At 38.2% G+C, this 17,569-nt stretch overlaps 1 protein-coding gene across 4 annotated transcripts in view; it reads right to left on the reverse strand.

The window, feature by feature from the left end:
* Fis1 (Mitochondrial fission 1 protein) overlaps positions 1 to 16,593 on the reverse strand; it is an 83,595-nt gene extending 67,002 nt beyond the window's left edge. For 3 of the 4 annotated variants that reach the window (XM_090381762.1, XM_090381770.1, XM_090381780.1), the window contains exon 1: positions 16,476 to 16,586. In XM_090381762.1, coding sequence (XP_090237888.1) covers positions 16,476 to 16,558 — 83 coding nt within the window. In that variant the 5' untranslated portion in view covers positions 16,559 to 16,586. Of the gene's footprint in view, positions 1 to 16,475 lie in introns of all 4 variants that reach the window. The other variant, XM_090381789.1, reaches the window with a different exon arrangement.
* Positions 16,594 to 17,569: the final 976 nt, after the last annotated feature.

Consider the following 17,569-nt stretch of genomic DNA (forward strand, 5'->3'; position numbering starts at 1 on the left):
TGGATGTCAGATGACCTAATGAGACTCGTGGCAGAGAAGAAAACTGCATGGAATGCATACAAATTATCAGAAGACACAGATGCCTATTTTTGGTATATATAAGATAGTCTGTAATCAAGTCACAAAGGATGTTAGGCAAGCAAAGGCAGATTACGAGAAATCCTTGGCAAACAATGCAAAGAAAAACAGTAAAGACTTCTTTACTTATGTAAACTCTAGAAGAAAGGGATGAATCACATTGGTCCACTTGACATTGACGGTTCGATTGTTGATGAACCTGCTGAGCTAGCTGATACTCTGAGTATTTTGCAGCTACATTCACACATGAGGAAGTCTGAAGGGAAGTGGACGCAAGAAGCTTACCAAACTCCGGCCAGGTGCTAAATGATTTTGTAATAACTGAGAGCAAAGCGGAGGCAAAACTGTTGAAATTGAACATAAGAAAGACATCTGGAGTAGATGAGATCTATCCAGTTATATTAAAGGAAGCAGCAAAAGAAGTAAGCAAACCCTTAGCCATAATTATGAAAGTTTCCTTGGACTGAGTAGAGGTCTCCATGGACTGGAGATGTCAAAAAAAAAGAGGATCAGAGGGTGATATGAGTAATTACATATCTGTTAGTCTAACTTCTGTTCCAGGGAAAATAATGAAGTCACTGGTTAAGGAAGCGATGCAGGATCATCACTTCCACATCATGGGTTTGTTAAGGGGAAGTCTTGTCTAAAAATTTGACTGGATACTATGGTGTGGTCACAAAGGAACTGGATGGAAAAAATAATTTTGATATCATATACTTGGATTTTAGGAAAGCTTTTGATACTGTGGCACATTTGTACTGAACAAATTGGAACAGTATGGCATTAACAGCAAGTTGCTACAACAGATAAAAGGATGGTTGAGCGGGAGAAGACAGAGTGGTTATCAATGGACACTGCTCTTTGTGGACTAACGTTATTAGTGGAGTTCCCCAGGGTTCCGTGTTCGGCCCATTGCTGTTTTCGGTATTTATCAATGGTATTGATGAAGGTATATCAGGGTAAATGTGTTAAGTTTGCAGACGATACAAAGGGTTGTTAATGACAGTAATGATAGTACACTACTGGAACAGGATCTGGAGAAGTTGAGCAGATGGGCTAAGAGGTGGCAACTGAAGTTTAACATTGATAAATGTTAAGTACTGCATATGGAGAGAAGAACCCCAGAGTAACAACTGGGCAGTACTACACTCTGAGTAGTTGAGAATGAAAAGGATCTGGGGGTAATTGTGTAGTCAGATATGAAGTTTACTGAGCAGTGCAGACATGCTGCAAGAGTACCTCATTGTGTCTTGTCAATGATATACAGAAATTTTGCTATCATGCAATAATAGCAACATTTGCTCTAAGGCAATGGTCAGGCCACACCTTGAGTACTGTATACAGGTCTGGAGGTCTCATTTTAGGAAAGATATACAGCTGCTGGAACGAGTACCGAGATTGGTGAGTGGAACAAAGGGTTGCTGTACAATTGTAGAATAGATGTGCGGAAATTTGCATTTTGGCTGATGCTATATAAGCTTGCTTTCTTATATCATCATATGCCTCTACTAATGGTAATGCTCAATTAATTGGGAAAAAAAAAATTAATTGCCCATAAATGTTGTCCATAAAGATGTGATGTTCACATCTAAATTTATAAATTTAAATATTTATATCACTGAACTATTTTTTTTGTATGCTAGAGCATTAGTATTAATAGTGGCAAATAATGCAAGGAAGCAAGCTTATACAGCATCATTCAAAAAAAATCCAATTTCACCTATCCATCCCTTCCAATAGTTTGTCTAGTTTTTCCTTGAATTTATTTAAACTATCCACTTCCACAACGGATGGCAGTTTGTTCGAGCAATCAACCACAACACCTGTTGGCTGATGGCAAACTTCCACATATCAATTCTGCAATCAACCAACCTCAATTCTAATTTTTGACCCCCTTTGTGCATAGTTTGAGCAAGAGGAAGAATCCCATCAGCACTGAGTTTGCTTAAGCCATTAAAACAATTAAATACCTCAATCAGACCACACCGCATGTGACTAGTCTCAGTATGCTGTAATTTGCAGAACTGAAGCCTTTTTCGTAAAAGCACCCACCTTGTTCCCCTTCTCTATACCTGTTTCAGCAGTACTCAGGATGCAGCCTGACCAGTGCCTTATACAATGGAATAATCATCTCGTTATCTCTGCTAGCAAAATTCCTAAATATCATTAACAAAACCCTATGAGCTGTACTGGCAGCCTGTCTGTACTGCTCAGATCTTCACCTCTCACTGCACACTTACTCCTAGGTCCTTTTCATTTTCAAATACCCTCAGTGTAGTACTACATAGTTCATATGTTACTCACTTACTAATCATAACTAATTTAACATTGCGATCATTACAGTATAGCGTAATACATATCACTACATTTAGGAATCTATTGGCTTAGCGTAGGAATTTTCAATTAATCAATTAAATTTATTAATTAATTTTTATTGTTAATCAATTAAATTTTAAACTGTAATGCTTTGGGGGCATTCCCCAAAGCATTACAGTTTAAAAAAATGTGCAACTTGTGAAATGTGTGCAGACTTTCTGGAACAGGATATGATCCAGCCAAGGTGGATGTCTTTGTGTGTGCTAGGTGCAGAGTCTGAAGAAATTAGGCACCAACTCTGTTCTGATGGGCGTTTATGAGAGTTGGAAGAGTAGGGAAGATGCCCTCAGAGGAATTAAAATGGGGGGACACATCAAGCTCTTAGCTGCCGAACTCAATACTAGAGCTCACTCTTGTGCATCAGACAACACACTGGCAATCTTTAAAGCAGAATGTGCTAGTCTCACAGGAGCTAGTTATGGTTGGTAATTATTGTCAGGGAAAGGGATATATGTTGTGCAAGGATAGGTGGAATAGGACCATGGTATGTCTGCTAAGGCAAAAGTAGATGACGTTGCAGGGCAGTTATCTTTTAAGGGCACAAAAGGTAATATTGTTGTACACAAAAGTCGCAAGTTAGGACTGATTTTGAAAGTGTCTGTAATTCTGCCAGACGTGATGGGAAGGAGTATATACCGAGAGCCTTGTCAATCAGTTCAGCCCTGATTGTGCAAGACTCACGGGGTAGAATTTTTTCCAGCCTGGTGTGTACTTGCTAACAGGAGAGACCGCTTCTACAGGGATGGGATACACTTAAATAGAAAGGGTGTAAGAATATTTGCTGATGCTATTGAAGTGGTGTTAGGTAGGTCAGAAAACTGCTAGTCTGGGGGTGGGGATTCACAGACTAATAGATAGATGCAGGAAGAGGTGAAAGTGATTCTTGCAATGCTTCTGTTGGAATAAGCAGAAGCCTGAACAGCAATATGCTGGGAATTTCAAGAACTGCTGGGAGTCATCATGGAACAAGTAAATATATGGGCTGTGTTAGGGCAACTAAGAGTAAGTAAATTTGATGAATATGAAGTGCTGGTCAAGACATCAAAAGCAGATATTGCTGGGATATCAGAGACTTTGTGTCACAGATATAGGGAATACTGAATTGGAATTTTGGGAGTACAATGTATACAGGAAGGACAGAATGGACAGGAGAGGTGGAGGGGTTATGCTCTTAGTAAAGAAGAATATTAAAACTAAGGCAGTACATTCGGTTGACTTGGTGACAACTGCAATGTGGAGTCAGTTTGGTGTGATATAAGGACATGGAAAACAAAATTGAGAGTAGGAGTGTCATAGGCCTAATGACTGTGATGAGTATACCAAACAGCTACACAGGGAAATAGAGTGGGTCAGCCAATCAGAATGTCTCAATGGGGGATATTAACTTTCCAGATATTGAAATAAATTTGTGGATTGGTCACTCACACATGTGCAAGACTTTTGTGAATTTCTTGGATAGCTGTTTTCTACAGCAACCTGTTAGAAAGGCAACAAGCGGAAGCAATACTCGATCTGGTTATCAGAAGTGATTCCTCGCATTTAGAATCTGCAGGTAAAAGACCCACTGGGTAGCAGCAATTGCAGTATACCAATGTGAAATTTAATTAAAGACATTACTGTCAAGGATGAAAGCTTGAAAGGATGAAAAAGGGGAAAGCTTTTGCTTTCGTAAGGGTGACTATAGAGGTTTCAGACAGTTTTTAAATCGTGTGCAGTGGGATCAACTGATGATGTTACCAACAGCAAATTCTAAATGAGAAGTATTCAGGGAAGTAATCAAAGAAGCTACTAGGCTCTTCATACCAACAAAAAAATACTGCTCAAGTCTTGGACCTAAATGGATGTCAGATGAACTACTGATACTACGTGACAGAGAAGAAAAGTGCATGGGATGCACATAAATTATTAGGTGATGTAGAAGCCAATGGTAGATATAAATTAGTTTGTAATGAAGTCACAAAGGAGGTTAAGCAAGCTAAGGAAGATTATGAGAAGTCTCTGGCAAAGAATGCACAGACTTTTATGCTTATATTAACAGTAGAATGAAAGGGTTGAAGCACACTGGGCCACGATGTTTATGGGTTAACCGCTGATGACCCTGCTCAGGTTGCAGGCAAATTGAATAGGTATTTTGCATCTACATTCACATGAGGAATTCTTTAGGGTAGGGGATACTAGAATCTTATCAAACTAACAAGGAGCTAAATGACTTTGTGAGAACTGAAAGGAAAGTGGGGAAATTGTTGAGGATAGACATAAAAAGGTATCTGGGGTGGATGAAATCTGTTCAATTATATTAAGAGAGGCAGCAATGGAGGTAAGCAAACCCTCAGCAATAATTACAAGAGCATCCTTGGATTCAGGGGAGGTCCCTATGGACTGGAGAAGTGTAAATATATCCCCAATTCATAAAGGAGGATCAAAAGGCAACCTGTTAGCTTAACATATATACCAGGAAAAATAATGGAACCACTGGTTAAGGAAATAATGCAGGATCATTTGGACAGGCATGTAATTATACTGCAATCACAGCATGGATTTGTTAAAGTGGTCTTGTCTAACCAATCTGATAGGTTACTATAGTGCAGTGACCAAGAAACTGGATGCAAAAAATAATTTTGACATCATATGCTTGGATTTCAGGAAGGCTTTTAATACAGTTGCACATAAAAGACTGCTGTACAAACTGGAGCAATTTGGCATTAAAGGCAAGTTACTGCTATGGATAAAGGGTTGGTTCCCTTTATCCATAGCAGTAATAACTTACTGTAACTGCTCTTCATGGACTAATACTATTAGTGGAGTTCTCCAGGGTTCTGAATTCATTGTTGTTTTAATTATTTATCAATGATATTGACTATGGTATATAGTTTTAATGTCTAAGTTTGCAGAAACAAAGTTTGGCAAGTTGGTTAATGACATGAGCTATGCAACAAGATCTAGAAAAATTGGGTCGATGGGCTGACAAATGGCAGTTGAAGTTTTACATTGACAAATGCAAGATACCTGTGCAGTATCTTGCATTTGTCAATGTAAAACTGCCAGGTATGAAATTCTCTTAGCAGTGCAGACATGTTGCCAGAGCAGCTCATGGAGTTTTGTCAATGATATACAGAAACTTTGCTAGCAGGGATAAAGAGGTGGTATAAGGCCATGGTTAAGCCTCAACCTTGAATGCTGTATACAGGTCTAAAGGCCTCACTTCAAAAATGATATACATCTGCTGAATGGTGCAGAGAAGGAAAACTAGATTGGTGAAGGGAACAAAAGGGTGCTCTTACCTAGAAATGTTTCAGTTCTGAAAATTGCAATGTCTTGAGACAGGCACCTGCAGAGAAATCTGATTGAGGTGTTTAAAGTGCTTTACGGAAAAGTGGCCCCTTGCATTTCGCTCCCAGTAGATAATGAGTAAGTTACAAAAATGTAAATAGAGTCAATTCTCGATAATTTGAATTTTTATTGAAGTCCCATTCCCTTTAGTGGAAATTCAATGTTAAACTCTCTCGATTACTCGAACTGAACTTCCGATAACTCTTAACTTTTCCGAACAAATTTTCAAAATTACATTCATGTACAAATTGTCACGTAGCCTTTAAACTAATTTCTCCCCTTTTGTATGTCTTCAGGGTTCTCTTTCCATTGTGAAAGGATTAACTGGAACTGTTAATCTTTTCACAATGGAAAGAATACATACTCGACCACGAGGGCGAAAGTCACGTGGTTAGTGACGGACATGGGGGGAGGGAACAGTGACTAATCTTATAGGAGTCTTTTCAGTAACAAGTGAATCTTGTTCTGATTTGTCTAAATTCAAATAAAAGTTCCTGCATCTGGCTCTCCTCACATTTCCTGGCGCAGTGGACAGCATGCGTTTGCTGTTTTCGCCGCCTCATTATCGGCGGTGCATCGCGTGAACAAGCTGAGTGTCGCAGGCAGTGCAATATCAGCATATTAAAAACGTTCCACTTGCAAAGGGCGTGTTTGGACAGAGAGTTTGGAAGGCCCAGTGGTGAAAGTCGTAACTAAACATAACCATGCAGCTCAAGCAGCAAGGTCGGAAGCATTGCAATTGATTGGTCAAATACGGCAACATGCAATAACCACGAACGAATGGCCACAGCAAATTGTTGCATCGGTAATTGCAGAGGCTCATGCCAATGTCACGGCATTACTTCCTAAAAAGGATTCACTTAAACGAACCATTCGTCATGCTCGATGCAACAATGGCACTCCTGCTTTACCGAACAATCTCCAGGACCTAGTAATTCCACAAAATCATCATGATGGCAATGTACAACAGCTTTTGATGTATGATTCTCAGGACGAACTGCTCCTGTGTCGCATGCTTATTTTTTCCACTAGTAACAATCTTCAGTTATTGGTGCGTAGCCAGGAGTGGTTTTCTGATGGAACTTTTAGCACAGTACCCACGCATTTCCAGCAGCTTTATACAATTCATGTGGTTCAATTCAATGCAGTTATTCCAGTGGTCTATGCGCTTCTGCCAAACAAAACTCGTGCCACATACGTCAAGTTGCTTCAAGAAGTCAAAAATCTACAGCTGGGTCTCCAACCCCAGCGACTTATTACAGATTTCGAACAAAGTGCCATGCAAGCCTTCCAACAAGAATTTCCTGTTTGTAAATACTGGTTGTTTTTTTCATCTTTCCCAAAGCGTTTGGCGAAAGGTACAGAATGAAGGTTTAAAAGCCCGATACGAACAAGACCTGAATTTGCTCGTTGGATCCGAATGATTCAGGCATTGGCATTTATTCCTCCTGCTAACGTTATTCAAGCATTTGAAGATTTAGTTGAAACTGATGACTTCCCCATTGAAGCTATGGTGATTGCAAACTACTCTGAAGATACATATATTGGAAGAAGACAGTGAAAGGCCGGCAATTACACATTTTTGCCATCGAATTGTGGAATGTTTACACACGAACACTGAATGATCAGCAACATACCAACAACAGCGTGGAGGGGGAAGAAGACAGTGGAAAGGCCGGCAATTACCCATTTTTGCCATTGAATCGTGGAATGTTTACACACAAACACCGAATGATCAGCAACGTACCAACAACGGCGTGGAGGGGTGGCACAGGATTTCAGGAAACTTGTGCTACTTTATTCCCAAATATTTACTGATTCATTGATTCTTTAAAGAAACAATAAGGGCTACACAATTTTGAAATTACACAACTAATTGCCGGTAATTCAGGCAATCAAAGAAACAAGAAGTACACTGCAATTTCTGCTAGAATCAAAAGAAAAAGAATAGTCCAAGATTTTCAAAATCATAATGTGATTGATTATCTTAGAGGCATTGCATACAACTTTGAGTTTTAAACAATAATAATGTGCATTTATGCTATTAAAACAAAATAAATTAGAATTATTAAAAAATTAGGTGTATCATTTACATTTCTGTAGCCTACTCAATATCTACAGGAGGCGAAATGTGGGAAGCGAAATGTGAGGGGCCACTTTTCCGGATCCCGTTTAAAGACTGGATTGAGTAAGCTGAATGTGAGGGGCCACTTTTCCGGATCCCGTTTAAAGACTGGATTGAGTAAGCTGAATGTTAATGGTATTCTTCCACTTTCTGAGATTATACACGTGAAGAGACATAACTGAAGTTGAGGAAGGATGATTGCAGGATAGATGTACATTAGTTTGCCTTCAGCCAGCAGGCGGTAGATTGTTGGAACAGGCTTCCATCTGTTGTTGTGGAAGTAGATGGATTGAAGAAGTTCAATGGAGAACTAGACAAATTCTAGAAAGGTATTGAGGGGTGATGCATTTTTTTTTTTTTTTTTGGCTGATGCTATACTTTCATCATTTGCCTTACATTTCTCAATGTTCTAGATCTTGTTCTATTGTTCTAGATATTTTTTTTTTTTTTTGGCTGATGCTGCATAAGCTTGCTTTCTTGCATCATATGCCTCTACTAATGCTAATGCTAATTGAATTAGTTTAGTGTTTGAAGCTGTAGAGAGAGTTGAGATTGTTAATTGAGAGAAATTTTATGGAAATGATAGCATGTATTAACAAATTAATTGAGAAAAATTAATAGATTAGATTAGGCACCACTTTCGAGGTGATATGATTGAAGCGTATAAGGTGTTGAATGGTTTGAGCATGCTCAATGCTGATGGGATTCTTCCTCTTGCCCAGATTAATCGCCCGAGGAAACATAAATTCAAATTGAGGAAAGACAGTTGTAGAATAGATGTGTGGAAGTTTTCCTTTAGCCAAACTATGATTGCTGGAACAAACTTCCATCTGTCGTTATAGAAGTTGACAGCTTAAATAAATTCAAGGCAGAACTAGACTATCTGGAGCAAATGGATGGGCAAAATGGGAAGGTTTTTTTTTTTTTTTTTGACTGGTGCTGTATAAGCTTGCTTTCTTGCATCATATGCCTCTGCTAATGCTAACATGGCATTGTCCACTCATGTTAACTCCTGATGTCCTGTTTGTCCTTTCTGTATACACTGTACAAATGTACTGCCTACAATCAAATTCTGCATTCCTTACACCTGAGTGACACCACATCTCTGATATTCCCACAATGTTTGCATCTGATGATTTTATCAGCACTTCAATTTCATCAAATTTATTTATTATGCTCCTAGCATTGGTATACTTTCCTAGCATTAGCGTACTTGCTAGTATACATGCACCTCTTAGTCACTCTAACACACCCCATGTATTATTTCATTGTTTGATGATGACCCACAAAAGACCTTGGAATCCCCAGTACCTTGCTTGTCGGGCCGCTGCATGTTCCAATAGAAGTAGTGCAAGAATCACTTTGATTTCTGCCTGTGATTATTGTTATCAGTCTTAGTCTGTGTTCCCCCCCCACCCCACAGGCTAGCAGTTTTTCAACTCATCTAACACTGCCTTGGTAGCATCAGGAAATATTCTTGCACCCCTTCTATTTAAATGTATCCCATCCCTACAGAAGCAGTCTCTCCTGTTAACAAGCATAAACCATGCTGAGAAAAATTCTACACCACAAGCCTTGCACAATCTCTCCAGGGCCGAACCGATTGACAAGACTCATTGTGTACTCCTCCCATCACGTCTTGGCAGAACTGCCAATGCTTTTCAAATTTAACTCTAACTCATGTCTTTTTCTCAATACTGCTCTGTACTTGTTATGTGTATCCTCAGATCTCCTGTTACATAATCATATTACATAAAACAGTATAAAATGGATAAAATAGATTTTCTTTGGAATTAACTAAGTATAAAATGGTATAGTTCAGTATCACTGATACTGTTACCAGAAATATCAAGTGGACCAATATGGCTGATTTTTATTTTTAAATAAGCAAAGAATTAGCTCAATCTTAAGTCAAGTTCAACCCATTATTTAAATAACAGAATATTTTAATTGCATGTAAATTTCAAAGATGAGTACATATTTTTCTTGGTGTGACTGATGAGCATGCCAGTATTACACAGTATATGGTTAAAATAAAATAATACATAAGTTATATCGATTAGTTTAAGGAAGACGTGATTATATTTGAACTGTTATGTAATGTATGTACATCACAACGTTGAACAAAAAATTAATCAAATCACATTAACTAAACATTTCTTCACTTCATCCTTTGTTAGTACAATGTCATCCAAATTACATGGCTAATTTGCTTCAATAGTTTCCGCATACCTTGGACCAGCGCTTAAATGCCACGTACATTTCGATATACAGCCTGTCCCCAATATACGTGAGGGATACATTCCAGGACGTTTTACGTAACTAAGGAATGACTAATAAAATATTGCTACTATATCCCTGATATGCCAAAATTACAAAAACCACATAATATCCTCAGAAGAATAAAGAAAAATAATTATATACCATAACAATTAAAAACTTTATCTGGGGACAGTAATGAAGTGGCACATGAGAAAAGAAAACATAAAAGGAAGAAAAAATTGCGATGTTATCGTACTGTAAAAATTGATATGTATTTTGTATGCCGTGTAGGCTTTATAAGGGCTAGGGCTACTAAGGGAATCAAAACCAAAGTGTTTACGTTTGAGAAAATTGAACTGGCTCTACAATTCAAAAAAGAAAGGAAAGAAAGGATATAGAGATGAAGGATCTGATTGGTCCAAGAGGCTTGAATGTTGTGGGGGGTTTCTCTGAAGTGCTTTGACGTACAGTCAGTTCTGCTATAACGTGGTACATGTGTTCCTAAAAATCTCCGCGTTATGGTATTTTGCTCATTAAAAACAACAGGGCTTGCTTATGGGAAAAATAGGGAAGGGGCAGAGCACTCAAAAAAAAAAAAAAAAAATGTTCAGTGTGATAAGTAAAACACTAAAAAAAAGTTAGAAGCCAACCCAATAAAATTGCTAACACAGGTTTAAACATCTTAAATTTCTAATAAATAAATAAATATTACAGTAAATTTAGCCTGTAATATATACATTCTAATAGATATTTCCGTTAACTGATTTTTTTTTTTTTGGATTATAAAATTTAAAACAGTAAAAAAGATAAGCAATCAATAACGATGAAACCGGAACGCACAAATTGCACAAGTGAGATACGCAGTAAAAAGTTTACGAAGCTTAAAAATTTGGAATGAAGAGAAGATTCTGAAAATTGATTTAAGATTTTTACATGATTGAAGATTTCATGGAAAGGGGAACACATTTCACCATAATAACATAAAAATCCAGATTTCCAGCTATCGGTATTAGTGCAAATGAAATAAGATTGAGTTTACTACATGTTTATAATTAGATTGCACTAACAGAAAAGGGCAATAAACCGGGAACTGCAAATTGTTTTATGGTAGTGACTTTCAGAAATGTGCTCCTCTGCTCAAGCTATCTTATCTCATGAAATTTCTGTTCGAACAGAAAAATGTGAGCCCCTGAAAATGTGAGTCGGCCTACAGTATCACCTGTTATCTTGTGAATACAACGAATGACAACAGTGTGTCTCCGACCAATAGGACTACAGTAAATTGGAAATAAAGCTCTCGCACATTTGACATTTTTTAAACTTCATAAACTTTATATACTGCTGTGCAAGTTGCTACATTCAAGTAGGTGCTGGGTTTTGTGTTCACCTAGTGTTACCCACAGATGAAATCACGCATGAGCCAACATGAAAATTGCGTTACACTTGAATTGTTCCCTAATATATCAGTCGCGTTGGAGCAAATTCGCATTACTAAAATGCACGTTATAGCAGAACTGACTGTAGTTCACCTGTCTCAAACACGTTGAATATTTCTTCAGAATTTGTAAAACAGAAAATGAAATGTTAACTCTAGTTATTTACCTAGATTCTAGTTAAGCCACAGGTTATTATCCAACATAGTGTGTATGAGAACGAAAATAAAAACTTATACTAATTGTTCCTTCATTCGACTTCAGTCTTAGAAAATCATACAGAAAGTATCTTTAAGATTTTACCAAAAAAATTTACATAAGTCCGAAGTCACATAACTTGGGCTTATGCAAGTCTTGCATAAGCCAGAGTTATGTAACTTCGAACTTACTGTATATGTTCTGACTTACTGTATAATTTCAAAACACAAGTAAAGCTAATGAAAAATAGCACTTACAAAATAATACTATATTATAATAACATGATTCATTTGTGGCTTTTTTTTTTAAGGAATTACTATGCATAATGTTAAATTTAGACACCTTTTGGAATCTCCTATACTGTGAAAGTATTTTGCCAATAGGTGGCCTGCTCTTATACTCACAGTGCATACCTATCCACAGATGGAGAAAAACATTCCCAAAAACAGTGCTCTCTGGTGGTGACAATAAACTGAGAATAATTAGTCTTATATACAGGGTCCAGTCACATTATTATGACCACCATCCAGAATATGCACCTTTTGCAACATGCACCACAGCCTGCGGACTTAGAGTCCCATTGTGGGAGGGTCTTTAAGTCCGCAGAAGGTTGCTACGGGTATCTGTGATCATGCAGACTGCAGTGCACCCCTGTAGGTTGCTTGGTGGAGGACCCATCTGTCTGATGTGTCAATCAAGGTGGTCCCACAGATTTTCAATTGGATTAAGATAAGGGGAATTAGGTAGCCAAGGGAGTAGCTTGAAGTCGTCGTGCTACTCAAACCACCAACAGACAATTCTGGCAACATGGCATGGCGCACTGTCTTGCTGATGGATACCATTGCCCCCAGGGAACACGTCAACATGTACGGGTGTACCTGATCGGCGACGATCGATAGGTAACCATTTGTGTTCAGGGTGCCCTCCAGAGGTATCAGTGGACCAAAGCCATGCCATGAAAACATTCCCCAGACCATAACGCCGCCCCCCCACCAGCCTGCCTTCTGCCAACAATCGTGTCCAGGTGTCTGTTCTCGGAGGTATCATGCCTAATACGCCACCATCCATCCACTCGGTAGAGCAGAAAACATGATTCGTTGGAGAAGGTATGGGTGTTGTCACCAAGCGTCTGCTCCGGAGCCCAAAGCACCACAGGGTTCGCTGCACTGTCATGCTGGAGACCTTTCTGGTGGACCCACATTCATTTCGATGGCCAGTTGAGCAACAGTAGCACACCAATCGATTCTGACCAACCGTTTAAGCCAACGTTCACCTCCGGAATCAATGGCGCATGGGGCTCCACAATTGGCACATTGAGTCGTCAAAACTGTCCAGTCTTGATATACTTTCACCACTGCAGCATGTGTCGTGCCTCCGTAGCCAGGTGGGAAGGAGCAACAGTGCGTAGCACACGCTTCTTGATTAGACCGGGGTTCGAGCCCGTCACCACCAAATATGGAGGATGCGGAAAGGTCAGGGAATGACCACCGCATATTCCCGGAGCAATATGGCCTTAGTTGCTAATGCTCCTAAAAAACCAAACAAACAACTGCAGCATGTGAGCATTTCACAAAGTCAGCTGTTTCAGAAATGCTGGCACCCCTGGCCCGATAGCCGATGATCATGCCTTTTTCCAAGTTTGATAGGTCACGTGCTTTGCCCATGACAGAGGCTGTTAACGTGTTCATGGATGCCAAACATCAAGCCTTATATGCTTGCACTGTATGATTTGCTAGGCATGTGTGATGTCTGCATTAGGGATGGTCATAATATTGTGACTGGACTGTATTTGTGATGCATTACTTATTCAAAAGTGCAAGGAAAAGCAACCTATGAAGGTATTCACAGTATAAGATGTTAACTATAACATCTTATACTTAAGAGAGCAAACTTAATTTGCTCTCTTCATGAGTTTATTGAATATTAAAATGTCTCAGTGCACTACCAATATGTATTAGTATAAGTAGTGGCATATGCTGCAAGCAAGCAAGCCATCAATGAATAATGAATCAGCCAACATAAAAAAAAAAAAAAAAAAACCTTCCCACATCACCTGCTTCATCCCTCCAGTAATTTGCCTAGTTCTTCCTTGCATTTATAGTTTTATCCACTTCCACAACAACAATGGATGGAAATTTGTTCCAACAATCAACCACTTGCTGGCCGAAAGCAAACCTCTGTACATCTGTCTTGCAACCATCCTTCCAATATTTTAATTTATGCCCACTCGTGTGTAGTCTGATCAAGAGAAAGAATGCCATCAGCACTGAGCTTGCTCAATTCATTTAAACTCTTAAACACCTCAATCAGATCACCTCACAGATGCTGCAATTTGCAGAATTGAAGCCGTTCTTGGTAAAACCACCCTTTCTTTGTCCTGCCTGCACAATTACCCCCAGGTCATTTTTATTTTCCACTACATTGAGTGTAGTATCACTCAGTTGGTATGACTGCTACTCATATGCAGCAATACCCCACATAGCACTGATAATTGGTACTGAAACTATTCTGTGTTATGTGAAACTGTGCTGATTGAGGTATAATTATAATGGGTTTTAATTGAATGCATACCAGAGAAATAGTCTATAAACAAATTATAATAAATCTATAAACAATTTGCACTTGATAGCCAATTAAAAGGATTTGAAATTTTAAAAAAATTTGAAAAATTTTTATTAATGTAAAGGTAACATCATGAGAGATGGGGAAAAAAGCTTTGAAAAAGCGGTTGTTTATTTAGGTATTTCAATAATGAAGTCTGGTGAAACCATTCTCTTCTTTTTCTCGGGCATACAAGTCTTTGTAGCATCAAATCCCATCTTGTAAAATTTGCCGTATCTTGATGCTACGTTCAACATTCGGATCTCCATTTGTAATTGCCTCGCAGGCCATTTCAACCCCCCAAAAAACTTTATCCAGTTCTGTTGAAAACTGTTTTGGTGGCACTTCAGTGTTATCCACTTCAGAATTGTTTTCCTCTTCTGCATATGCAATTTGCTTGTCAATTTCAAGGAGAGTTGCATCATCTAAGCCACACGTGAGTCAATGCAGTCACGTACATTGGCAGTGTCCAAAGTTTAGAATCCCAAGTGTTTTCCGACCTTCACAATGTCTTCGGAAATTATCTGAACTTGCGATTCAAGACCAGTGAAATCATTATTTACCAAATGGGGCAAAACATGCTGCCAAACAGAACGCATGTTGTTGGCAGTGATTTCTATCCAAGATGCAGATATATTTTCGATAGTATTTAAAGGGGTAAAAAATAAATTTCGAAATGAAAAGTTTGAAAAACTATCATGTCATCTCGTCAGGATGAAATTAAGAATACTCTGAACACTGTTGCATGTTACAGCTGACTGCCTGAAGGGAGATATTGTCACATGTGCATCGTAGACAATACAGTTGGCACCGCAGCATATATGCATAGTACCTGGCTACGACAATGCAGCATATATGTATAGTACCTGTCTAGGCTATTGAATGAGTTTTAATATGTACAGTAAATTTTTGACTTAAACTTAATTGAAAACCATGTAATAGTGAAACCCGTGCTGTTTGAAGCCGCACTAAGAGAAGTACTGCTGTATAGCACTTTGCACTTATCTTTTTTCCTAATTTTTTTTAGATGGCTAATTTTTCTACATCTTGTTGCAGTAAGACACCTTGATTAGTGTCATTAAAGACCCTGCTAACCTTTGAATCATCTACAAACTTAGACTTTATGCCTGATATACCTTCATCAAATTGAATAATAAAAACAGAAAATGACAATGGGCCCAGCACTGAACCCTATGATACTCCTCTAATAATATTAGTCTATGAAGAAAAGTGTCCATTAATAACCACTCTGTCTTGCCACGTTTAACCATTCCCTTATCCACAGCAGTAACTTGACCTTTGCCACACAGCTCCAAATTGCACAGCAATCTTATGTGCAACAATATCAAAAGCTTTCCTGAAATCCAAGTATATGATATTAAAATTATTATTTTTTTTTTAATCCCATTCATTTGTTACTGCATCATGTATCCAATCAGATAGGTAGCCTTAGTTGCTAATGCGCCAATAAAACCTAACAATCAGATAGGTCATACAAAACTGACCCTTAATTGGCAGTGCACTAAGTAATATAATTATAATACATTATAAAATATTACAATCAAACTATGTACATCCAATGCTAACCGATGACAGTGGAAGTTGGAGTGCCTAAACTGTTTAAATAAAATAATAATAAAAGTATCTGTGTAATTCAGTAAAGTTGGGTACTTGCTGTACACGAAATAAAGTAAACAATACTTTCGCGTTTGTGTATTGTCTTAAAACTGTAACCTGAAACTTCCTAAATATCGGTAAAAAATAAAACAAGTACAAATCTTAATCTGATTAGAAGATAGTAGCCAACCCTAGCAAGGTGACTGATAACAATCTTTGTGAAAGACATCACAACAAATGCGAATAAGCACTCAATATTCCCAGCGATAAAAATGTTTCAGCTCATATACTCGTATCTAACATAACTAGATTCTGCAAAAATCTGACAGTATACTGCTACAAATTATAAAATGGACAGTAAAAGACGCTTCTTCTTTGGTAAAGATTCCAGAATGTCACTAACATTCGGAGAATATTTATTTTATTCAGCAGGAACAAAAGTGTAAAAAACGTACCCTAAGATCCTCCGTGGAAACATAGTCTTCCAGTAACGCCTCCATGTTGGAAACCGCCTGATGTTGTGATGACATAGCGGCATCGTTCCGAAAGCGTCACCCCTAGCCAATTTTAACAGCACCAAAACAGACCATAGCAACAAACACATCACATTGTTTTTATTTCCTTGTTAATCCACGAGAACATAATTTATAAAAGTAAAATAAATAAACAAATAAAAAATAATAATTAATAAAAATCATGCGTTTATTTTAATATGCATGTCACATATCAACCAAAAATAAAATAAATTATAAATTAAAATAAATGTAATCACCTAAGTAAGCTACGGTAGCTATTCTCCTGATCTTAAGTAGAATTCAAATACAAATTATTATTTTAGGGCCACCCGTAATCTCTTACCTATACCCATATATATGTATTATGACTGTAAATTGCGTGTGTTCTCTAGTCGATTTGCATGTTTTGCTGGACGAAAAATCCCAGTTTTTCTGGGGGAAAAAACTTACTATCGACGCCTGAGACCGACTAACTCAGCCACGGAGTGAAAAACCCATTAAAATTCTCGCGTCATGGACGGGATTCGAACCCGGGCCTTTTCCACCCGGTGTGGGGAGGACGGTGACAATACCACTGTGCTAGCCACGCAGACAGGTGATATGTAGACGTGTAGTATCTTCTGTACAGCGGCTCCAGGAACATAAGTTCATCTCCGCCATGTTACTCTGTGATGATAAAAAACTCTGTAGGGCGGCCAGAAACGTGTAGTGTTATATTTGTGTATATTATGTGCTGTTTAGTTGTTTCTTGCCTCTTTGCCACCGGGCAGGCGATCTCCCGGAAAGTGATCCCGGTGCCCGTCTACACCACGAGGAGGTGGGCCACAACTAGATATGTCCTTAGCCAAAATAAATAAATAAATAAAAAGAAGGTGAAGTAAAATTATATAAAATAAAAAATAAATAAAACAATAAAAAATTTAAAATAAAAGTATGAAGAAAAAAAACTAATAATAATAAATAAATAAATAAGTAATGATAGCAACCTGCATCTGATGACCTCAAGGTCCAGGGGTAGCACACCGGCCAGCACC

This window comes from Mastigoproctus giganteus, chromosome 1 (genome assembly GCF_048544385.1).
Source record: "Mastigoproctus giganteus isolate SK-2022 chromosome 1, ASM4854438v1, whole genome shotgun sequence".
Classification (NCBI taxonomy): Eukaryota; Metazoa; Arthropoda; class Arachnida; order Uropygi; family Thelyphonidae; genus Mastigoproctus; species Mastigoproctus giganteus.